The sequence below is a fragment of the Somniosus microcephalus genome, chromosome 1, assembly GCF_052327205.1.
Source record: "Somniosus microcephalus isolate GS21.2 chromosome 1, FLI_Smic_1.0, whole genome shotgun sequence".
Lineage (NCBI taxonomy): Eukaryota > Metazoa > Chordata > Chondrichthyes > Squaliformes > Somniosidae > Somniosus > Somniosus microcephalus.
Window position 1 is genome coordinate 218624382 of NC_140987.1, and position 24944 is coordinate 218649325.

General features: G+C 45.8%; 1 protein-coding gene across 5 annotated transcripts in view; it reads left to right on the forward strand.

Moving 5' to 3' along the window:
- arhgef28a (Rho guanine nucleotide exchange factor (GEF) 28a) overlaps nt 1–24944 on the forward strand; it is a 678106-nt gene that overhangs the window by 404570 nt on the left and 248592 nt on the right. For 4 of the 5 annotated variants that reach the window (XM_085990347.1, XM_085990327.1, XM_085990354.1 and 1 more), the window contains 7 exons: nt 7405–7540; nt 8754–8821; nt 14368–14428; nt 15739–15883; nt 15983–16104; nt 20593–20733; nt 24162–24412. In XM_085990347.1, coding sequence (XP_085846473.1) covers nt 7405–7540; nt 8754–8821; nt 14368–14428; nt 15739–15883; nt 15983–16104; nt 20593–20733; nt 24162–24412 — 924 coding nt within the window. The remainder of the gene's footprint in view (nt 1–7404; nt 7541–8753; nt 8822–14367; nt 14429–15738; nt 15884–15982; nt 16105–20592; nt 20734–24161; nt 24413–24944) is intronic. The other variant, XM_085990336.1, reaches the window with a different exon arrangement.

Below are 24944 nucleotides of genomic sequence, written 5' to 3' on the forward strand. Positions count from 1 at the left end.
ACTGCACGATACTCTTAAGGCGCTAACCTGGCAGCGCAACCCAATTTTGCGGCAGCGGGGCGCAGCGCAGGTGCTGTCAATAATCACTTTCCCCGAGACACACTGGCGCCGGCCAGCTCTTAAAGGGGCGGGTCATCAGCCACGGGCACAGAGGATAGCCCTTGTCCCCGTGAAGCCAGCCTCCTGGGTGAGCCGGAGCCTCGAAAAGGTCTGCAACAGAAGTCTGGCGCAGGATGAAGGCGTCGTGGCTGCTGCCTGGGAACTGCGCATTCACTGCGAGGATCAGCTGTCGGTGGTCACAGACCAGCTGGATATTCAAGGAATGGAACCCCTTGCGGTTGCGGAACTCCTCCGGATTCTCTACAGGCGCCTGCAAAGCCACGTGCGTGCAGTCAATGGCACCCTGCACCACGGGGAAGTCCGCTATTGCAGCGAAGCCCTCTGCGCGCTCCCACTGCTTGTCCGGGGTCATTGGGAAGGAGATGTACTGCCGCCTCCTTTTAAACAGGGCATCAGTCACTTGACGGATGCAGCAATGCACCGCAAACTGCGAGATGTTGGCTATGTCCCTGTTGAATCCGTGATTCTTAAAGTATGATGTTTTCCAATAACTAGACTGAGGCTGTAAATTAACAATCAACAGGTGTTTACTGGAGGAGGGTAGTCTAAAGACTAACAGTACAGAGGCATGCTCAAGGCTTATATACAGGTGTGGTCACTGCCGGTACTACAGTATACAGGAGCTGTAAAAGTAGTTCTCTCTTAAAGGTACATACACTACAATTCCTCCCCTTTTAGATTAACAGTACCCATAACATTCAAATAACAGTTAACACTTTAACATGCACATTAAACTGAAATAGTCCATTTATAGATTCAGTCTTTGGGGCGGCTTCCTGATCCTTTCTGGATAGCGCCTTTCCTGAGGTTCTTGTTCTTGGTGCGGAGGCGATTCTGGCCCCCTTTCGTCGGTTAGTTCATCAGGTTCCGCTGCTACTGTTTCTGAGGTAGATGCTACCAGTATGTCGGGTTCATCCCCAGGTACGCGAGACATGGGGTTGACTCGTTCCTGTGACGCTAGGATCTGGTCGACGTGGCGTCTCACAATGTTCTCCCCAACATCCACTGTGTACATTAATGGCCCCTGCCGTGTGCATATCGTTCCGGGTTGCCATTTCTCTGTTCGGTAGTCGCGGGCCAAGACTGGTTGTCCTACATTGAAGCTCCTTGTCGGCTTTTCATTGATGTGCTGGAATTGCTTATCCTCAACATTTCTTCGCACATTTGGTCTGAGCAAATCCAGACGAGATCTCAACCTTCGGTTAAAGAACATCATGGCCGGGGTCTGGTTGGTAACTGCATGTGTCGCATTTCTGTAGGCTAACAGGAAATTGTCCACCTTATGCTGTAGTGGAATTTCATCATCGCACATGGCCCTTATCGCCTTTTTAAAGGTTTGTACGAACCTCTCAGCCAATCCATTTATGGCTGGATGATACGGGGCGGATGTGTAATGCCTTACCCCATTCCTTCTCATAAATTTCCAAAACTCTTCGGACACAAACTGTGGTCCGTTATCAGAGCAAATCTGCCCTGGCAAGCCGTTCCTGGCAAATATGGTCCGTAGGACTGCAATCGTTTTCTCTGTAGTCGTTGAGGACATTTTGATCACCTCAGGCCATTTCGAGTGCGCATCCACTGCTATTAAGAACATTGAGTCCATGAATGGACCAGCAAAATCAATATGCACCCGTTGCCATGGAGAGGAGGGCCACTCCCATGGGTGTAGAGGGGCATGTGGTGGTGCATTTTGGACCTTCTGGCATCCTGAGCAGCTCTTTGTCAGGTCCTCGATTTGTTGATCGATCCCCGGCCACCACACAAGCCCTGGCAAGGCTTTTCATTTTCACCCCTCCCAGATGGCCTTCGTGAAGCTCATTTAGCACTCTCTCCCTTAACTTGGGTGGAATTACCACTCGGGATCCACACATCACTGTCCCCTGACATACTGACAGCTGTTCTCTTCTGGATGAGAATGCTGGCAACAGTGAGTCGCCATGTGTTGGCCATCCCTTCACCGTCAAATCATATACCCGAGACAGTGTCGGATCATTGCGGGTCTCCTTCTCTATATCCGCGTTAGTTACTGGCAATCGTTCAATTGCTGGTGCTTCCTCCACAGTAGGCAGTGGCAGGCGTGATAGCCCATCCATCAGCGTTTCCATGCTGTTTCGTGCCCTTATACTCTATTTCATATTGGTTCGCCCCTAGGAAAAGGGACCATCTTTGTAGCCGTTGTGCAGTCATCACCGGAACGCCCTTCTTTGGATTAAAGATGGAGACAAGTGGTTGGTGGTCAGTCAGCAAGGTGAACTTCTGCCCATGCAGACAGTGGTTGAATATTTTTACTCCCCATACTAGGCTGAGGGCCTCCCTGTCGATCTGGGCGTAGTTGCGCTTGGCTGAGGTTAGTGACCGAGACGCAAAGGCTACTGGCCTCTCCAACCCACCTGGGAATTTGTGCGACAGCACCGCTCCAATAACATAGGGTGATGCATCACATGCCAACCGAATTGGTAGTGCTGGGTTGAAATGGGCCAACTCCTCTTTTGATGTGATCAATTCTTTGCACTTCTGGAAAGCTCGTTTACATTCGTCATTCCACTTCCATGGTACCCCCGTTTGCAGTAGGGTGTTCAGTGGGTGTAATACTGTAGAAAAATTTGTTAAGAACTTATGGTAGTAGTTCACCAGCCCGAGGAACGACCTCAGTTGTGACACATTTTCCGGTGCTGGAGCCTTGACTACTGCCTCAATCTTTTCAGGGGACTTATGTAACCCCTCTTCATCAATAACGTGGCCACAATACGAGATCTGCTTCTGGAAAAACTCGCACTTGTGGCGATTAGCTCGTAGCCCATATTCCTTTAATCTAGTGAGCACCTTCTCCAGGTTGGCGAGGTGATCACTGTCATTTTCGCCCGTGACCAGGATGTCGTCCAAATAACACTGGATCCCTGGAATCCCTTGCAGGACTTGATCCATTGCCCTTTGCCAAATAGCCGGAGCCGATGCTACCCCGAACACCAGCCGGTTGTATTGGTAGAGACCTTTATGAGTGTTGATCGTGAGGTATTGTTTCGAGGCTTCTTCTACCTCCATTTGCAGGTACGCCTGGGCCAGATCAATTTTGGTGAAGCGTTTACCTCCAGATAGCGAGGCGAAAATATCCTCAATCCGTGGAAGTGGATATTGTACCGCGTGAAGGACTGGGTTCACTGTCACCTTAAAACCCCACAGATGCGGACCTTCTTTGGTTCCCCAGGCGCATTACTCAACGACCTCTTCATTACAGGAACGATGGGTGTAGCCCACTCGCTCCAGTCTACTTTGGACAGTACTCCTGAACGTTCCAACCCTTCCAGCTCTGCTTCGACAGCTGGTCGGATCGCATAAGGCACCGGTCTGGCCTTAAAAAAAACTTTGGGCTTGCATTTTCCTCTATTTTAATCGCCGCTGCTATGCGTTTTAGTGTTCCGAGTCCCTCCTGGAACACTTCTTGTGCGTCAGTTAGCATTTTTGACAGTCGTCCAGGTGTGACGTCATCATCCTTTTTGGCCTCAACCTTCAGTGCCTGTATGGAATGCCAATCTAATTGTATCTTCCGGATCCATTCACGTCCTGGTAGTGGTGGCCCTCCATCTGGCAATACATATAGGTCCAATTTGGGTATTTCCTGGCCTTTGTATATCACGTTCACCCTTATTTTTCCTTTGGGGTAGACTTTTTGCCCCATGTACGTCTTCAAGACAATCAATTCAATTCAATTCAATTCAAATCGCTTTATTGGCATGACAAGGTACATCTTATGTTGCCAAAGCATCGAAAAACATTCATGGTTGAACACAAAAATACAGATCTATCCATACAGTGTATAAACAGATATATCCCTGAGTGTATAAATATCAATCTCTGTAGCTTTCAAGGGTATATGTGAAAATAGCCGCTTGTAGTCCCTTTGGTTTATGACTGTTAGGGCTGATCCTGTGTCCAATTCCATTTTCACTTGGACTCCGTCTATCTTGAGCGTGACCCAGATAGTCTGGTGATCCTCCATTTTGATTACCTTATGTAGTTTCAGACAACCCAGCTCCTTGCTTCCGGAGTCTGTATCACTTTTCTGTTCGTCTGAACTACTGTCCATCACCTTATGTACCTTTTTGTACTTCTCCTGTGGAGATTTCTTGCTGCTGGTTTTCTTCCCTGACCTGCAGACTCTTGCTATGTGTCCTGCTTTTCCACACTGTCTGCACACTTGGTCCTTGAACCAACAATCCTTCTGGTCGTGTGTTGTTCTGCCGCAGCGATAACACTTCCCTGCTCCATATGACATTTCATTGGTGCCATATTCTTGCGGTCTCCGTTGTATCTCTGCAGCGCCGCGTGCGGCTGCTTCGTGTGATACTGCCATGCTGAAAGCCTTGTCCAGCGTAAGATCCTTTTCTGATAGAAGCCGTTTCTGGGTTCCTTCACTTTGAAGCCCACACACAAACTTGTCCCTTAACGTATCTGCTAGTCCCAATCCAAACTGGCAGTGTTTCGATAGCTTGCGCAGTTCCGTTAAGTACTCAGCATTACTTTCGTCTTTATGCTGGTTCCTTTTGTGGAACTTCAATCTTTCTGCTATCAGCAGCGGTGTGGGGTTTAAGTGGTCCTGTAGGATTTCCACTATGCTTTCGAAATTCTTATCCACTGGCTTCTCTGGGGTTATTAGGTTTCGCAGTAAGCCATAAGTTTTTGCACCCATGGAATTCAACAAAACCAGTGCTTTCCTAGCATCTGGCACTTCATTCGCCTTGCAGTGCACCTCAATGCGTTCTACATATGTCGCCCAATCTTCGACTTCATTGTCGAACGCAGTGATACTGCCACTCTTCGGCATCCCTGGGTGTGATTAAACTGTCTAAAATGGCGTCTCCCATGCTCTCCCTTCTTCTCCGCTGGCACAAAATGGCGTCTCCCGCGCTTTCCTTTCTTCCCGCGCTCGCCCTTCTTCTCCGCTGCGGCTTCTAAAATGGCGTCTCCCACGCTCTCCCTTCTTTTCCGCGGCTCAATGGCGTCTCCCGCGCTTCCTTTCTTTCCCCCGCGGATGCTGTTCAGCCCTTGAGCCCTGGCTGTGCTCTGCGCGTTCTCCTGTGCGCCTCTCTCGTTGCCGCCGCTCGGTCCTGAACCCGGCTACTGCTTTACCCTCTCTCTCTTATTGTTTTCCGTCGACGCCACTCGGTTTTCAACCCCCGGCTGCGCCCTGTGCGCTTCACCCTCTCTCTTACCCCGTCGACGCTGCTCAGCCTTTTCTGTGCCGTCGGTCGGCTCCAGCCGCCACTGTCCGGGAACGGTCTGCGCTGTACCTGTTGCCAGTCTGTTGCTGGATCGTCATGGCTGGAGAACCAAGCCCAGCTCTCAACAGCCTCCCCTGCGATGTTCACTCTCTGCCGGATGACTGGGCGGTTGCTCATGGTCGACGCCCGTGCTTCTGGCCTCGACTTTCTTCCACCATCCTCCCGGAGCGAATCCTTGAAAGGAAATGCAGAGTTGCAGGTAGATTCGAATCGACCTCGTCGCCACTGTTGAATCCGTGATTCTTAAAGTATGATGTTTTCCAATAACTAGACGGAGGCTGTAAATTAACAATCAACAGGTGTTTACTGGAGGAGGGTAGTCTAAAGACTAACAGTACAGAGGCATGCTCAAGGTTTATATACAGGTGTGGTCACTGCCGGTACTACAGTATACAGGAGCTGTAAAAGTAGTTCTCTCTTAAAGGTACATACACTACAGTCCCCAGTTGCGGCCTGATAGGAGCCGCTTGCGTAGAAGTTTAGGGCAACAGTCATCCTCACAGCCATCGACAGAGATGTCCTGCACCTTATCTGAGGCTGCAGATCTGGCTGAAGCAGGTGGCACAGCTCAGTCACCACCTCCTTTCTAAAGTGCAGCCTTCTGATACACTGCTCCTCCGACATGTTCATGTAGGAAAACTGCTGTCGGAAAACCCTGGCAGCGTAAGGTCTGGTGTGGCGACGTCTGTTGGTCCTCCTCCATCTGGCCATGCCTGCCCCTCTCTCCCTGCGTCTCTGTGCCCTTTCCAGATGATTCAGCAGCAGGACGTTCCCCTCCAATGCAGCCCCCATAATAAGTGCACAAAGAAAGTTTTGCCATTGGAAATGCTCACCAACAGCAAGGTGATGGTCAGAAGGCTGAAGTTCCTCTGCCAGCACTGGCTCAGTGGTGAAATGGCTCGCAGTGTGCAGCCCAGCAACTCCCTGTAGCTCTCGAAGAAGTTGTGAGCCAAAAAGGCTGCCACTTTTAAACCACACCAGTGCCCTTTAAATAATGCCCCTCCAGCCCGAGAGCGACTGGGGAAGGCTCCAGGTAAGCTGTCCTTATTAGCGCCAGGCACTACGGAGTGGGGCGCCACTGAATTTCCGGTCCGGGGCGCCCAAAAGGCGTTGCACACTCAAATGACGTCATGATCTGCCTGCGCCCGTGAGCGGGCGCTAAGGTTTAGCGCCGGCGCTGAATGTATGCTCAATATGGGGCGAGGCGCTGGGTTCACTGCGCCCGGCCGAAAATTGGCTAACGCCCCACTTCTTGGCCTCTTTAGGCACTAATTGGAGGCGCTACCAACCGAATTTCTCCCCCAAACTGCCTCACAGTCCACGGATGTCAGTTTGAATGCCACCAGATGGCAGGATTAAACCCCAGCCTTGCAGTGAAATTATTCGCATGCTTCTGGGTATTCATTAAATTTCCAATGTAGAAGACACACTGAAAACAGAGAGAAAAATGTCAGTATTTTAATTTAAGCCCTGAAAAGGGATGTGTGGTGTATGAATAACTATGGTCAGGCCAAGCGTGAAACCACTTCCTTCTCCACTCATGACTGTAGACTGAACATCACTAGGGCTGCCCTTTGGCAAGTAATTTTGTTAGCATGCCTGCTGTTTGGCCAAGGCTGGCTGAGTTAAGCAGATGAAAGCTAAACATGGGGACTTGATGTCTCGCATGCCAATAATTTGGGAGGGAGGGAGGTGGTAAGGGGTTAATGATATTAAAATAATGGCAGGCCATTGGACAGCTGACTGAACACAATTACTAATTGTACTGTGAACAGTGACCATAAATGGGAGAACATTTCAGATTGCATGCTGCGCATATATCCTTTCATCTGTTAGCCAGCACAGCATCACCATGATTAACTCTGAAAATCTTCTTATGCTGTAAAAATGAATACGTAAAAAAAAAGAAATTGAAGTCTTCATGTACAACTGTGTTATGTATACTAGAGCTCTGTGTGATTTCCCCACTTTCACTCCCCCCGCCCCCCAACTTTTATTTTTACAGGGGAAACATAAAGATACCAAAGAGAAGGAGAAATGGAGCAATGGCCATCACTTTATTGCAGGGATTATTTCAGGGACAGTGCAATGCTTGGTTTGTGACAAGCTTATTGCTGGAAAGGATGTCCTACAGTGCTTCAGTAAGTAACAACCATTCAACTTATAGGGGGAAATCTTATGAGTTGATGTTCCTGCCGCAGAGTGTTGCACGACAAAGGTTCATATGGTGAATTTAGGCACAGCAATAGCATGCCCGTATTGACCTTCGTGCTCGAATTCCCAATATGCACTCCCAGCAGGCTAATCTGTGAATTGGGAGTGCTAAATAATAAAATTTACCCTACAGTCTCAATAGTTCATTTTGTCACATTGTAACACTTTTTCTTAAACTTCCTTCTTAAAGTAACAATCAAGTTGATTAATCTGACTCCTCCCCGCTCCTGTCCCCACACAGGAATGGCCATTTCCCTAGATACATGGATCAAGAAAAAGAGTAGAGAACAGGCTCCCTGGGTGTCCAACCCTTTTACATTGGTATTTTCGGAACGTTACTGGGGGACAGGGGGAAAACAGAGCTTGGCCAGTTCTTGCAGTGGGCAGAGGCCTGTCAGAGGCAAGTTAATAAGACAGCCGGGACACCTTCCCACCTCGTGCTCCTGATGTGTGGTGTCCAGAAAACAAGGCAGTGTAGCCCAACCCCTGCCTACCAGAAGGTTTGTGGAGATCCCAGGACAGGCTGGAGACTCCAAGGTGAGTGATTTAAAAAAAAAAATTTACAACCCCCCACCCCCACATTTGTATGCATTTAATTGGGGTTTTTGGGTGCCGATCTCCATCAGCAGCCACACAGTTGCTAATCTCCAAGGCCTGAGATGCAGTTGCAAAGAGGTCTGTAGCTGCACCTTCTTTTCCTGCCCCTTCCATTGACACTAGGCCTTTCCAGGGGGTGACTCTACTTCGAAGCTGCCCCCAGGCCGCGCAAATGTAACTTCAAGTGTGCTGATCCTGTCTAGCACCCGGGGGGAGGAGTAGAGCACAGGAATATCTTTCCCAATACTCCTTGGGCAAAATTAGTGAAAAAATCTTTTTTTTAACAAAATGCACTGTAAATGCATAGCAAATCTGTCATCAAGTAAGAGAAAAGCCAGGTGAATGTTTGGGTTGTATTTACTTCAGCAGAACTGGTTTGGAAGATAGGTCTATACCTAATGTTAACTAATCTTTCCTCTTCAAAAATATTGACAGACCTGCTGTATATTTACCATCTAATGTGGGGTTTTTTCAGACTTCTAGCATTGGCAATTTTATTTTATTTTATTTCTATTTCTGTTAAAAATGTGTTTTTTTTTTCAGATTGTACTACGAATATTCATAAACATTGCAGAGATTCCGTTCCTATGTGTACCAAGGTCAAGCATCTAGTAAGTATAGTCCATGGTTTAGGAATAAAAGAGCTTGGGTCCATGAAAATCTCTTTTTTTAATTTATTCTCAGGTTGTGGCTAACACTGGCTTTACTGCATTTATTGTTCATGCCTAGTTTACCTGAGAAGGTGGTGGTGGGCCTTCTTAAACCACTGCAGTCCTTGTACCAATCGCGATTCGGTGATGGCGTAAGGCAGGTAATTCCCATATTTTGACCCAGCAATAATGAACAAATGGTGATCTCGTCCAGGACACAGAAGCATTGGAGAAGGTGTAAAATGATTTATAAGGATGATACCAGAACTGAGAGATTATAGCTATAGGGAAAGATTGAACAGGTTAAGGCAGTTCTCTTTAGAAAAGAGAAGACGTATAGGTGACCCAATAGATAATTTTAAAATTATGAATGAGTTGGACTGGGTACATGTGGAGAGCATGTTTCTACTTGTGGGAGAATCCAAAACGAGGGGCCATAAATACAAGATTGTTACTAATAACTCCAATAGGGAAATCAGGAGAAATGGTTAGAATGTGGAACTCGCTACCACAGGAAGTGGTTGAGGCAAATAGCTTAGATGTTTTCAATTGGAAACTAGACAAGTACATGAGAGAAAAGGGAATAGAAAGATATGCTGACAGGCCGAGGTGAGCTAGGTAGACTAGATAGAGGAGACTCGAGTGGATTATAAAGAAAGAAAGACTTACATTTATATAGTGCCTTTCACAACCACCAGACGTCCCAAAGCGCTTTACAGCCAACGAAGTACTTTTTGAAGTGTAGTCACTGTTGTAATGTAGGAAATGCGACAGCCAATTTGCGCACATCAAGCTCTCACAAACAGCAATGTGACAATAACCAGGTAATCTGTTTTAGTGATGTTAATTGAGGGATAAATATTGGCCAAGACACCGGGAATAACTCCCCTGCTCTTCTTCAAAATAGTGCCATAGGATCTTTTACGTCCACCTGAGAGAGCAGACAAGGCCTCGGTTTAACGTCTCATCCAAAAGATGGCACCTCCCAACAGTGCAGCACTCCCTCAGCACTGCAGTAGAGTGCCAGCCTAGATTTTTGTGCTCAAGTCTCTGGAGTGGAACTTGACCCCACAACCTTCTGATTACGAGGCGAAGGTGCTACCAACTGAGCCACGACTGACACTTGCACAATCTAGTTGGGCTGAATGGCCTGTTTCTGTGCTGTATATTCTATGTAATTCTATGTTATATGTCCAAGTCAGCATGGTATGTGACTTGGAGGAGTACTTGGAGGTGGTGGTGTACCTATGATGTTCCTGGTCTTGTGTGAAGCACTGGATAACAGATTCTTCAACTTCTTCCAGACAAAACTCCAAACTTGACTATGTATATAGAACAGTTTGTATTCAATAACAACTAGCAACAATGATACAAATCAACAACTGCAACAGTGCTCACCTTCTACCTCTCTTCCTCCACAGAACCTTCAGGGTTTTGCCTTGTATCCCAGCCTCTCCCCCCCCCCCTCTTCCCCTGGGTGGGAGCAGCCAAACTCCAACTTCCTACTGCCCAGTCCCCTCAGGATTGTTACAAATGTAATTCATTTATTCATATGCACATTGCATCCCGTATCCACTCTGTACAATTGTCACCTGTACCTTCCCAAGACAAGTCAATTCAGATTCTAGAGTACTGGAGTGGACAGCTGACTGAAGTGAGACCCAATTTGAATCCTGGCCTGGAATCCTAGAGGCAAGTTTCAGCTAGCTTAGTGAACTGGCAAAGTATGGCATAGACAACATCTGCAGAGATCTCTGGAACTGGTCAGTCTTCCCCAGATGACTGGATGAGTTTAAAAGTGCTGGGAGGCAATTACTAATTGTCAGCTGCTCCACGATTGGTGATATATTGTTAGGTACTCAAGTATTTATATAATCAAGAGTGGATGCACAATTGCTAAAATAGAAATTTATAGATCACGAGAAAATCTTCACTCTCATTTTGTAGAATGGTCTTGATAATGGTGATTTTTAGACATGAGATTCCACTTTCTTTAAAAGCAGCAACGTTTGCATTCTATTGAAAACATTCTTGATTAACCTAAAGTTCTCTGACATTCATGTGTCTGATATCCCTATCAGTTCACATTTTGCCAAAATGAGTTTATTGTTTCATATGTAATTTGACAAAAAGATATGCACCTATTTAGACATAAAATACAGGTATCCTACTTCTCTTCCTAAAACCAAGAAGACTAGAATAGAGTTAGTGGGCTCGATTTTAATAGCCCTGAGGAGACGGGTTTGGAGGCAGGTCTGTTAACTGCCTTGCTAATCCTATTTTCGTAGCGGTTTCCCATTTTCCTGCTTCTGGCTCCTGATTCCCGACTAGTCAGAAACAGGCCCGGTTCAAGGAGATGAATTGCTGGAGGACATGATTTGTATGCATTGGTGGAGCGCTTTAAAAGCGCCCCTGAAACATGGCTGACATTCAAATGCAACAACTTTGCTGTTATAGGTATAGGATAACATGTTGTACATCTGCTGACCTTCTGACTGTTCAAGTGGACACCCATCTGCAGTGTGTCATGAATGGAAATATTTCAGGCCACTTCGACTGTGTGCTTGCAAGATTGTTACCTCAAATGAAATCTATAGCAAGGGGATGGGAAACATTTATGCCCCCTCATCCTGGTCCTCATAATCAGGGGAGTAGCAGCCGCGTGGCTCACCACAGAAGAGAAGTAGGAGGAGGGCGAGGGGAGCCTTGAATGTCCTGTTGTGACCAATGCAGCATCCCTCCAGTTCACTGCTGCCCGTCAACCAGGGTATGCACACTGCCATGCCACACTACCATAAGCTTATTCTTCAACCATAGGTGGCCACCATATGTCTCTGTAATTGTAGGCGACACTTGTCCAATGTCATACTTCATCTCTGCTATACCCTCTTACTTCCGATCACTTTTATCATCAGCATTAGAAATGCAAGTCACCCTGAGCCCTCAATGCGCTTTTGCCATTTCCCAGAACACGTAGGCCACACAATCAACTGTTTGACATAATTTATCTTTAACACATGACAAAATATACCAGCAAGAGTCAGAAAAAAAGAAGCATCACCCAAGTGAGTCCCCTTGTGACTATAGGTGCTTAATCTTTCTCTTGCGCATACTTCTACATGGTGCTTCCCCTGTGGCTTCAGCAGATATAGAGGCACCTTGCTGACTAGGATGCTGTGCCAGCTTAGACGCCTTTGGCGGGCGTCCTCTGGGTTTGGGAACCTGGGAGGGCTCTTCAAAAGTCTGCTCTTCCTGTGGCTGTGCAGGGGCTGAAACGGCCATCTCAGTTGTCTCTGCAAAGTAGGTCTCTGACCGAGGGCTCCGCAGTGGCATGGTCGTGCGAGCGCTTTGAGAGGAGCCCACACTTCCTTCTGTCCTGCCAACAACATCCCTCTCATGGGTCAGCCGCACCTCAGTACTGGCAAGTGGCAGGAGAGCACTTTGCTGCACCTCAGAGGGACCATGAGGACCCGTATCTGTACTGGCAGTCCTCCTCAAAAGGACGTCCATGAAGCTCTGGTCTCTCTGCTTAATAGCTGCCCTTCGCTCCTCCAGAGATGTCATTCTATTCTGAACAGTCACCAAGTTTTCCTGACTCTGGCAACTTATTTCCTCCATGGCCATAGCCATCCTTTCCACTGAGGTTGCCATCCTATCCATGGAGGTTGCCATCCTCTCCATGGTGGTGTGTTCATGCACCAGTGCCTCCACCACGACAGTGCTGATGTTAGAGATGGACTCCTCCATTCTATCCGCACTCACACTAACCTGGGAGGCAAACCCTTCCAGAGACACCTGCACTTGTTCCTGTATTTCACGAACCGCTCTTTTTCTGGATGGCCCCAGTGGCACAGCGTCTGCATGTAGCTCAGTGGAGCTAGGAGAGTCCTGTGACCTCTGCCGAGGACTCTCCACTGCTGTCGCTGTCTCCACCATCTGCTGATGCTCACTTGTGCGCTGTGATAGACCAGGTGGCTACACTACTCTAACTAGCAATGGCCCCACCGAGGTGTGCGTTGCTGCGCTGGTGCTGGGTGCACTGAGTTCTGGTGACGCTGCTCCCTCAGAGACTTCAGGTTCCTCTGAGGAGATGTCTGGGTCTTCGTCCTGGATCGTGGGGAGGGGAGGGGATGCTTGATGGTACTGTGTGAGAGTAAAGGCTTGAATTAAACATCTGATATTGATGTAGAAGACACATCCTTTTGAACAGATGATACAAAGCGATTCTCTATGAACATCATATTCCATTGCTTTCTGAGAGGGATGAAACTCAATTATGTCACCAGCTTCCTCCAGTGTGCCCGTCTCTCCATCGCCCACTACCAGTTCCTTGCCACCTCCAACAATCTTGTTTGCTGCCTCCTCAGCACTGGTCAATGTTGCAAGGGTAGGTGTTCCTCCTCCAGTCAGTGCTCTCTCCCTCTTATTGTGGCCTATCTTTTCCTGCAAGGAGTGATACAAGCGGTGTTTCAGCCACAGTGATGGAGTGAGTGTGATTAATCCTTACCATGGAAGCTTTGAGTGAGACGAAGATGGGGTAAGGTGCCAAGAGGAAGGTAGCTCCCTGTGCGTTGTTAGTTGTTGTCAGTGCATGACAGTGAGAGCGAGCCTAAGGGGTGCATAGGCAGGATGCTGAAGTGATTCAGTGCAGAGACAGAGATGGATAGGAAAGGGTGCAAAGGAAGTAAGAGTAAGGTGGTATATGGAGGAGGAGGCTTACAACGTAGTAGAGTGCTGGTGATGAGAAGAGAAGGGAAGCAGAATGAAGGCAAGTGAGATGGGATACTCACTTTTGATGTTCTCATAAGATCATTAAACCTTTTGCGGCACTGGATCCATGACCGTGCATAAATGGACCTTGCGCTCACCTCCTGAGCAATGCACAGCCAGGCTGCCTTGGTCTGCTGAGGAGGCTTCCTCTGGCCATCAGGAGGGAAGAGAATCTCCCTGCGCCTTCCGACAGCATCCACAAGAACTTGGAGGGACTCATCATTAAAAAGAGGAGCTGCCTTGCCTCTGGAAGAAGTCATAGCTTTGAAAAGAAGTGCAGGAAACCACAATAGAAAGGCTTAGGTTGGATGGCAGCTTTAAAAGCAGCTGCTATTATGACATCATCAGAGGCAGCCAGCCGACCCGATCCCACTCATTGGACCGGCCAGTGCGCCTCCATGAAATTAACAAGGTACTTGAATAAAAATCGCAACTCTGCAGCTGTTCCCGCTAGAAGTGGCTCCCGAACCCGCCCACCACGCAACCTGACTCCAACCCGCCTCGGGAATTAAAATCGAGCCCAGTGTGTTACGGTTGAGCATGCAATTATTGGTGATGATAAATGTTCTGTGGTGCAAAATTACAAGTGCTTGTTATGGCAACAAAAAGGTTGAAGTGGGAACTTTTCATGTGTGGAAATGATTTAGTATGTTGTATATTCAGTATTGTTATATTGGTATAACCTCAAAAATGTTATTTTTTTATTCTATTCTTACAAAACTGGTGTTTTTCTTCAGCAGAAACCTCAAGACAAATATCATATGGTATCCCGAAATAAAGCAACCCATTGTGTGCAGTGTAAGTATGAATAGATGCATCAAAGAATGTGTGAAATTAAAACTTTTTTTTGTTGAGTTCTGTCTGTCACAAGCCCAGATTTTTCCTCTGGCCACTGCTTGATTTATTGGTGTTAATCAGGTAGGTAGCAGTGGGAATGGGATAGAGAACCATAATGCTGAATCTCCATCGACCTCTCCACCTGCCCCATTTTTCACCATTTTCCAGCAGCTGGTGGAGGTGCTCAACCATTTTTAGTTGGGCACATGGAAATGAGCTGGTAATAAATCTAGTGATGTCACGTTTTGCACAGAATCATATTCATGCCAGTTTTATACGGCCGTCGAGCATTGCTCGGCACCATGAATAAGGTAGAAAAAAAAACTCTGGGACCACAATTTAACATTAATGGGTACAGTAAAGAGCTTATAGGCCCAATTTTCTTGCTCTTTGCACCCTCGGAGCGTTCACAGAAGAGGTGCAATCAATCAGAAATATGTGTTTGGAGACCTGCAATGTTGGGTCTCTGGTCCACCCACAAACGTGCTGTCATGAGGCCATGCCAGCCCCCCCCCCCACCCCCGTGATGCTGCGGCACTGATGTAGTTCCAAGCTTTTTGAAGTTTTTGTCATGTTACAGGAAGCTATGCCCTGATTTTTTGGGTGCAGCAATACTTGAACATCGTGGGCCCATAAAAAGTTACAGGGCTATTGATGCAATATAAGACTTGAGCCAACATATTTGGTACGGAAAGGCCAATAAGCTGATACAGGGGCTTTCAGCTGCTGTTAAAATGGGCATTTTGTTTGGATCTTTTGTCCTGCTATGAGGCTGCTGAGAGGTGAAGGATGGGGTTGTCCTTTACATGTTTTATATGAAGAAGGATAATAATCAGGAAGCACTGCTGGATGCGAGGTTGGTGAAATGTCACCAGAGGAGGAAGGGACTGCTGATTTGTAGGAATTCTGCAGATAGGATGTACGGACCAAGGCTAAGATTCCTAGATTTCTCAGAGAAGCGATGCTTGAGGAGCGCTGTTTCAGCAGGGAGATAATAAGAGAGCTCTTGTCACCGGCTGGAAGAGGATGAGAAGCTACGATCTTGAGCCTCCCTAGCTCTTCCTGTGCCAGTCAAAATTACAATGGCACTCAACTTTATTCCACTGGGGGGCCACAGGAGATATAGCCTGCAACAGCTGGTTCGTGGTCTGTAGATGCATTCACCAAGTCACTCACGCCCTGTTTGCCAGGGCTACTGACTACCTTATCTGCCTGACTTGCTGAGCGATAGCAATGTTTACTGTTTTAAACAATATCTGTTGTTTCAATAGCTATTTCACTTAAGGATGCTTCACAGTCTTCACTCCTATCATTGAACACCACCTCATCCTCTTTGCCTGTCGGCATATCTGCTCTCAAACGAGAAACTTCACTACAACATCAGCCATTGTCAAAAAGTGCTTCTAGTATAGACAGGTAAGCAGAATTTTGCAAAATTGTTTCCTTTGCAAATATAGCATGCATTTTCTAAAATGTTTTCGTTATCTGTGTGGAACTATTTTTTTGTCATTTTAGAGGAATCATGGAGTCGATGGAGGTGGAGGTGGATAGCTATGTACCTCGGAACAGATCACAGTCTGAGGAATTACTTCAAACAATGGGGTCATCTCCTTCAACAGAATCGCTTGCACTAGAGGGTGAGTATCTGTGAACGGTTGCATATAGAGCGGCTGGTAAATGGCTGGTGCTGTAATCTGAGTTTTATTTTACAAGGGAATGATATGGCTTCACAGTCAGAGGTATTTTAGAAGCAACTAAAGGCAGTTGTCATGTCTTGATAGCAGCTGAAAGGATAATTATAGAAAAATAATTTGTATTAATTAAATTCCCTGCGGGGGGACCATTATTTCAGTTCTCTTGCACTTAGTTATTTCTTTGGAGCCACATTGATAACGTAGGCTGTAGGCGTCTTCAGGGGCAGCTCTGTAGAAAACCGGAGACACTGATGCTTCCAACAAGGCTGAAGCAGCATGATTTAATTCATGGAAATCTGTCCTTCATTAGCTTTGCTTTGTCATTGTGGCATATATAATATCATTTACATAAACCTGCTATTTTCACTTCTACAACCTTCTGTGCTATATCCTTGCTAACAATTCTTTATCGGTGAGTACTTTTTTGTGTATATCTGCTAGTTTCTTGCATGTCATATATGTCCTGTGTTGCTACTTCAAAGTAATATTCATGCGTCATGTTTGTGATCCTTTTAAAATTGTTCAATCTTTCTGGCGCTCTTGGGAGGTCTCTGAGTCACTGGCACTGTATTAGCTCTGTATGGGATCTACTGCCATGCTAGTTACCTCCTTTGCATAGTTAGGGGCCATCTGCCATAATCCCCACCAACAAAAAATCAGCTTGCATTTCACCATTACTGTGGTTACAGTCCAGGACCTATTTGGTAAAATAGACTTTCGAATTTGATGTTGAGCTATTTCATACAAATGAATGTTTACACAAACAAACTTTTCAAAAGTCACACCACTTAAGTGGCTCATTACAAACTTGAAAAGTGTTAAAGGATCATTACATAGAAGTTACAACACAGAAACCAGCAATTCGGTAACTGCCCTTCCTCCTGTGTCCAGGCCTGGAAGATGCTGTCCCCCGGGCCACTTGCAACTGCACTTTGAAACTCCCAACTGCTTAGCCTTTGGCTCTCCATTCGCCACAATACCTCTGCAGCTGTTGATATGCTCAATCACTCCCTCATCTTGACCTTTGATGCACTTGTCTGCAGTAAAACCCTTATTCTCTATCCCATCCCTTGCCCCCCGTCTTCCTCCTTGGTACGACCCCATCTTTGTTCTCTCAAGACCAAGGTGTGCAGACTTGAACGTATCTGGCACACGTCCATTGCCAGATCTGGCTAGACTACATCAAACACTTGGGCCTTGTTCTCATCAGCCAAAACCACTCATTCCAGGATCCTGGAATCAAAAGATAACACTCAGCTCCTTTTTTCCACAACAAACCGGCTCCTTAAATCCCTTCCCCTGCCCTCTCCATCCTCAACTCCAACAAGAAGTGTGAGGAGCTCATGGAATTCTCTACCACTAAGATTAGGACCATTCATTCAGTTGCCTCCATCACCCCATCCCCTTGCCCACCAAGCCAAACTTCCCCCAAGGTTCCCCTAGCCCTGAACTCACGTTTTTCTTTAGCTTCTTTCCTCGCTCCCCCATGCCCTCTCCAAGCACTTAATGCCAATGAGACACACCTCCTGCTTTCTAGACATTTCCCTGCTAAACTGCTGACCACTCAACTTTCATTGCTAGCCCCCATGCTAACTGGCATTGTGACTAGTTCTCTTGCTGCAGGTACCGTCCCTCTCCCTTTCAAAACTGACATCACTCCTCAAAATACGCATCCTCGACCCCTCTGTCTGTGCAAACTACCGTGCCATCTCTAACCTCCCTTTCATCTCCAAAGTCCTTGAATGTGCTACTACCTTCCAAATCCATACCCATCTTTCCTGCAACTCCTTCTTTGAATTCCTCCAATTAGGTTTCTGCCCCTGACATCGTGCCATAACAGCCGTAACCAGAATCACAAATTACATCCTATGTGACTGTGACCATGGTGCATTATTCCTTCTCGGCTTCTCTACAGTGTTTGACACAGTTGACCACACCATCCTCTTCCAACACCGCTTCTCTATTGTCCTGCTGATTTGGTCCCCTCCTCTTTCTCATGCTTTCCCTAGGCTATATCATTCAGAGACATGGGTTCCACATATAGGTTGATGACACCCAGATCTACCTCTCCACCACCTCTCTTGATTCCTCCACTGCCTCTGTGTTGTCACCAGTCCTGGAGGAGCCAGAATTTCCTCCAGCTAAATTGTAAAGACCAAAGCCATTGCCTTGGACTTGCCACAAGCTTTGTACACTCTCCACTGATTCTATCCCCCTCCCTCGCCACTGTCTCAGGTTGAAGCTGACTGTTTGCAATGTCGCTGTCGTATTTGATGCCAAGCTGAGCTTTTGGCCCCATATCCTCTCCATCACAAAGTTGCCTACTTCCACCTCTGTGCAATCGCCCATCTCCACCTCTGCCCATCTCCACCTCTGCCCATCTGCTGCTGAAACTCTCATCCATGCCTTTGTCAACCCCAGACTTGACTAATCTAATGCTTTCCTAGCTGGCCTCCCATCTCCCACCCTGTATAAATTTAATCTCCTTCAAAATTCTGCTGCCTATATCCTAAACTACACCAAGTCCCACTCACTCTTCACCCTGTGCTTGCTGATCTACACTGGCTTCTGGTTCCCCAATCCCTTAAAATCCTGATCCTCATGTTCAAATCCCTTCATGGCCTCACGCTTCCCTGCCATGTAACTTCCTCCAGCCCTACAACCCTTTGAGAAATCTGTGTTCCTCCAGCTCTGGACTTTTGCTCACCCCCCCACTCGTTTGCTCCACTATTTGGCAGCTGTGCCTTCAGCCGTCTAGGCCCTAAACTCTGGAATTTCCTCCCTAAACCTATGCACCTCTCTTCTTTTAAGACTCTCCTGAAAACCTATATCTTTGACCAAGCTTTTAATTACCTCTCCTAATACTGTATCTCCTTCTTTGACTCAGTGTCAATTTTTGTCCAATTATGATTCCATGAAGTGCCTTGGGATGTTTTTCTATGTTAATGATGCTATATAACTGCAAATTGTTGGAAATGGAGCAGCATGGATAAAATGTTGTGTAATGGAAAGGAAACAAAATTGGAATAAATCGGTGTTGTTCGGATTGGAGAAGGGTTGGAAGTGGCGTATCCCAGCAATCAGTGCTGTGTCCACTTTTCTTCTTGGTATACGTAGATGACCTGAAGTATAATCTTGAAATTTGCTGCTGATGCAAAGGTAAGGGGTTTAGCAAACAGCGGGGACTGTGCAAGACTTCAGGAAGATATAGACAGGTTAATGGAATGGACAGACAGGTGGTAGGTGCAATATAATGTGGGTAAGTGTGAGGTAATGCATTTTGGGATAAAAAAAACAAGGAATGAAAGGTGTGGGGGTTTAATTGTATAATTACTCAATGTCAAATGCAGGTAGGTAAACCATTAAAATAGCCAACAGCACTTTGGGTTTTATAAATGTGGTATAGAGTAGAAGAGTTGAGAAGTAATGATAAATTTGTACAAAATATTGGCTTGGCTTCAGTTAGAGTACTGTGTGCAGTTCTCGGCACCCCATTACAGAAAGGACATTAAAGCCATTGAGAACCTACAGCATAGGTTCACCAGGATAATACAGGATTGGGAAACTAGCTATGAGGAGAGAGTTGAGATACTGAAACTATTTGCACTGGAGCGAAGAAAGAGATTCAATAGTTTTAAAAATTATGAAAGGTTTTAGTAGACAGAGAGAAATGAAAACTTGGACTTATATAGCAGCTTTTCATGACCTCAGGTTGACCCAAAGCACTTTACAGCTAATTAAGTTTTTTTTTTGAAGTGTAGTCACTCTTGTAATGTCGAAAACCCGGCAGCCAATTTGCGCATAGCGCGGTCCCACGAACAGCAATGAGATAATGACCAGGTAATCTGCTTTTTTATGTAGAGTGAATAGGGAAATACTATTTTTCTCTAGTTGGGGACTATGTGATAAGAGGTCATCAATTTAACATTGTCAGGAAGATAGTGAGAAGAGAGGTTAGCCATGAGCTTTTTCCCAACTTGAAAAATAATGTACAAGAATATATTACTGTAGTGAGAAAACATTAAAAATATCGATGATTAAATCTAAAATAAAAATATACTGGAAACACACAGCAACTCCACCAGCATCTGAAAGAGAAGGGACAGGTTAATGTTTTAGATGAAGAACCTTCATCAGACCCTTGTCAGATGTATGCCAACAATTAAGCCTCAAGGTCATAAAAAAATACAGTTTTATAACCCGAGTGATGGTGTTCCTTGAGCACAAACTTTGATCTTCAAATAATTATTTTTGAACATGATCAACCATCTGGGATAATTTTTTTTCGGAAACTGTTGGTAATTCTGGCAGCCCATGCACAATTTTCCACCATTTAAAATTAATGGATAGAAAATAGTGGGAGGGGTGTGTACCTGAATTGAAGTGAAATATTTCTTGAAAGCCACTGACGTTAATTTTCCATTTTACCAGATAATGTGGTCCCCTCAATGCGCGGAGACCTTGAGTTTGACACACAGGAGTTTAAAGCTGAGTCTTGGAGCCTTGCTGTTGATCATGCATTTAGTAGTAAACAACAGAAAGATATGATAAAGAGACAAGATGTGATATATGGTGAGTGTACTATTTTAATAATGTAGGATTAGAATTTGATTGTGAACCAGCTGACATTCATCAAAGGTATTTAATTTTGTGTTGTAGTGTTTTTTTATTTAATTAAGTGCTAGATGCTATTTGGCACTTTCAATATATTATTAAATATTATAAAATTGTCCCAAACACATTTTTCCCCCTCATTGCTCATATTGAGAATTCTTAAACTACTTTTTTTGCACATGAGGACCTAAGAAATGTTAGGGAAAGGCCATTTGACCCATTGACATTCATCATTCCATTGTTCTAGTTCTTCCACCATAGCAGCCAACAATATTTTGCCTCCACAAACATGCCTGGTAGATTATTCAAAACATTTATTGGTCTTTGCTAAAGAAACATTTCTTGATACAAAAGCAAAACAATGCGGATGCTGAAAATCTGAAATAAAAACAGGAAATGTTGGAAATACTCAGCAGGTCAGTCAGCATCTTCGGGCTGTGTCCAATATTTTGCATTTATCAGTTACATTTAATTTATCTGCCCACTTGCATAATTGATCTAAAAACTCCTGCATATCTTTAGCTGTATCCTCTGTCTCTTCTGCTCTTTCGGTTTTAATATCATCAGAAAATTTGACCAACTAAAAGTTGGTTTGGATAGCCAGATCATATATGTGCTTTATAAATAACAGGTGTTCCAGCACTGACACCTGCAGGACTCCACTCAGCATCTCCCACTCCCTTGTATGATAATATGCCTCTTAAACGTAGCAAGAGGTGCATGCTTAGACCTTGTAAATCAGAAGATAGGATGAGGGGGAAGTGGAATTTGAGAAGGATGATAACGTATGAGGATACCAGCACCTTGTATCTTTTCAGTGATGCCGCTAGCCAAGGGCTCAACCATGCCCCTGTCAAGAATAGCCATCACCGTCTCCTCCAAGGGGGTAAGATGAAGCTAGGAATGGGAGGTGTGCCTCGTATTTGGTGCAGATTGTTGGTAGATGAGTGATGGGGGTTGGGGGTAAGGTCGTGTAAAGTGCAGTGTGTGAGACTAGTGGTGCAGTTGGTAGGAGACGGCTTTTGAAGGTGCATTCACTGACCTTGACCACTAGCCTGAGTTCATGAAACTTCTTTGGGCACTGGGGCCAGGTGTTGGGGGCAACACTGCTGGCAGTGACGGCCTCAGTGATCTGGTCCCACATCATTCTTTCTGGAGGGCCTCCTGGCCCCTGTGGGTAGAGGACCTCTCTTACAGTGTTGATCCCCTGCACAAAGCTGGGGTACTGCTTGCGAGACCCTGGGTGCCCCTTCCATGGCTTGTTGAGCCATTTGTGTTAGTGCTGAAGCACTTTACCATTTTATTTACGTGCGGTAGACAGTTCAGCTTTAAGAGCTGAAGACTGGCATTTTGGCATTATTTTTTAATGTTTATCATTTTTCAGAAGGCAGTTGAGCTCTAAGGGTTAAAGACTGTGGGGGAAAAATTCAGTTGGTAGCGCCACCCGTTAGTGCCTTAAGAGGGCGCTAAGTGGGGTGCAAAGCAACTAGCGCCCGGCGATATCTGCGCCTCTCGCGAAATTGACCGGACATTTTGCAGCGGCGCTAAACACTACCGCCACGATCTCCTGCGCCGGCAAATCGTGACGTCAGTCGAGTGCGCAACGCCCCGTTAGCGCCCCGGACCGGAAATTGAGTGGCGCCCCCTGCCTTACCGCCTGCCGCTAGCAACGACAGGTTGAGGGGAGCGTTATGCTGTCAGAAAGGGACTAGAGGAGCGCTATTTAAAGGCGACCACTTCCTGCCTTTTTTTGTCGGTGACATTTTTGCACCACGCATTCTGAGAGAGAGAGACTGACTTCTGGAGAGATTCAGCGCTGTGTGAAGGAGTTTTGGGTACTGAGCAGCACTTTGCAGGTTGGTTTTGATTTGCCCTTCCTTGTATCTATTTAGAAGAGACTGTGGGGGCTGCACTCTGAGCTCTTTCCCTGGGCCTCTCTATTGTTCTTTCCAGCAGATTTGATGTACAGGTCTCTCCAGTCAGAGATTCAGGCCGAGATTCCAGGATGCAATGAGCAGGATGTGGATGGAGAGCAAGTTCAACTCTCCCCTTTAAGATAAAAACAGAAAATACAGGAGAAACTCAGCAGGTCAAGCAGCATCTGTGAAGAGAGAAACAGATTTAACGTTTCAGGTCGATGACCATTCGTCAGAACTCCCCTTTAAGAATTGGATGGTGCCAGTGTGTCTGTGTTCCATTGCTGACTGAAATCACATGAGCTTCGCCAGCGCTGTGAGGTAGCGCCTCGCTCCTCGGCCTTAGCGCCTTAAGAGAGGTGTGTAGCGCCTGAATTAGCGCTCCAATCACCTCCAGGGGCGATAAAAGCCAAGTTTGCTGTCGGAGGCGATAATTAGCGCCAGGCGCTAAACATTGCGCACCGCCAATAATAGCGCCCCAAACAGGGCGATACTGAATTTCTCCCCGTCTATTTTTAAATGATTTTTATTTTTTTCATTTTAGAAGGCAGTTCCCCTTTAAGGGATCGACACTGCTTTCTAAAATGACAGGCTAGCTTTAAGGGAATGCTGCCTCGCTCCAAGGATACTATGGCCATGCTACATTGGGCCTCCTGCTGATGCTGCCGCCCGAAACAGAGCGTTAAACTGCAGGTTTTGCGCTGCGTTAATGTAAGTCAGCAGGCTGCACCAAAATACTGGTGCAACCTGCATTCTTTTTGGGGGCAGCCATTAACTTCGGCCCGTGGTGGCACCGGCAGGTTTCTGGCCTACTCAAATTTCTAAGCCTTGGTGTCTTGTTTTTAACTAACTTCATATCCACTTCCATGTTCTACTCTGCATTCTAGTTGAAGTCTTTCATGTGGAACTTTTTACATGCTGTTAGTGAGAGAGAGCAAAGGGAGATTGAAGATGAGGAGGTAATTGGAGAAAAAAGATGGGTCATGATTTAAGGTCAACTTCAGGACGGATGTCAAGAAACTGTAATGGGAGCATTTCTACCTATCGAAGGATGAGCTAGATGGGCCAGGTGATCTCCCTCATCAGAACTTTGTGGTCATTCTGTAGGCTGGAATCACTTGGTTGTAGTATAGTGTAGCCATGTAAAGCCACATTTTCAAAATTAGATTTTTAACATTTTAAGAAGTCCTGCCAATTAACTTTATATTTTATTGTTAAAATAGAGCCAACAGTTTATTTGGCTCTTCAGTAATATTAAAAATATCACCAACGTTCCATTCAGTGATCAGAGCTCTGCTTTGCCTGAGTATATAATGGTACAGAGCTTGCAGTATAATTCACTACCGATGGGTTGCACCACCCAAAAGCATGTCCTGGTATTATACTGACACCTGCAGTATAAAGACACTATAAGAAGAGTACCCAGTATTAAGCTCTAATGTTACTAAAATGTTTCTTCTTCACTTGCAGAGCTGATGCAGACAGAGATGCACCACATTCAGACTCTGGAGATAATGTCAGAAATTTTTAGGAAGGGCATGAAGGAGGAGCTGCAATTAGATCACAACACCGTTGACAAAATATTTCCCTCTTTAGATGAGCTGTTAGAAATTCACAAGCATTTTTTCTTCTGCTTGAAAGAGAGACGGCGAGAGTCTTTTGAGGAGGACAGTGAAAGGAATTTTTTTATCAATAGGATTGGTGATATCCTTTTACAACAGGTAAAGTAAGAATAAGTGGAGCCGAAATGTTTGCAAAATAAAAATGAATTATCAAAAATATGTAAATGTAGCTCTCATGATGGCCTAGTTAGTATTGTGGAACTGAAGCATACAGGTCAAAAAAGTCCAATGCTTGATCACCAATTTGTGCTGAGTTAATTGATACCAACCCTAGCTAAAATCTCAGCCAGGGATGCTACAACTAGATTCAGCAGCTTTGAGCAAGGGGGAGGAAATGTCAGCTGGGGTCATTCTCTGGACTCCTGGTCATTATCCAGTCAGTCATGCTGGAAAGTATGCATGAAACATAGAAACAATTAAGATAGGAGCAGGAGTAGGCCCTTTGGCCCCTCGAGCCTGCTCTGCCATTCAATGCGATCATGGCTGATCATCCAAATTCAGTACCCTGTCCCTGCCTCCTCCCCATATCCCTTGATCCCTTTAGCCTTAAGAAATATATCCAACTCCTTCTTGAATATATTTAATGAATTGGCCTCTACTGCCTTCTGTGGTAGAGAATTCCACAGGTTCA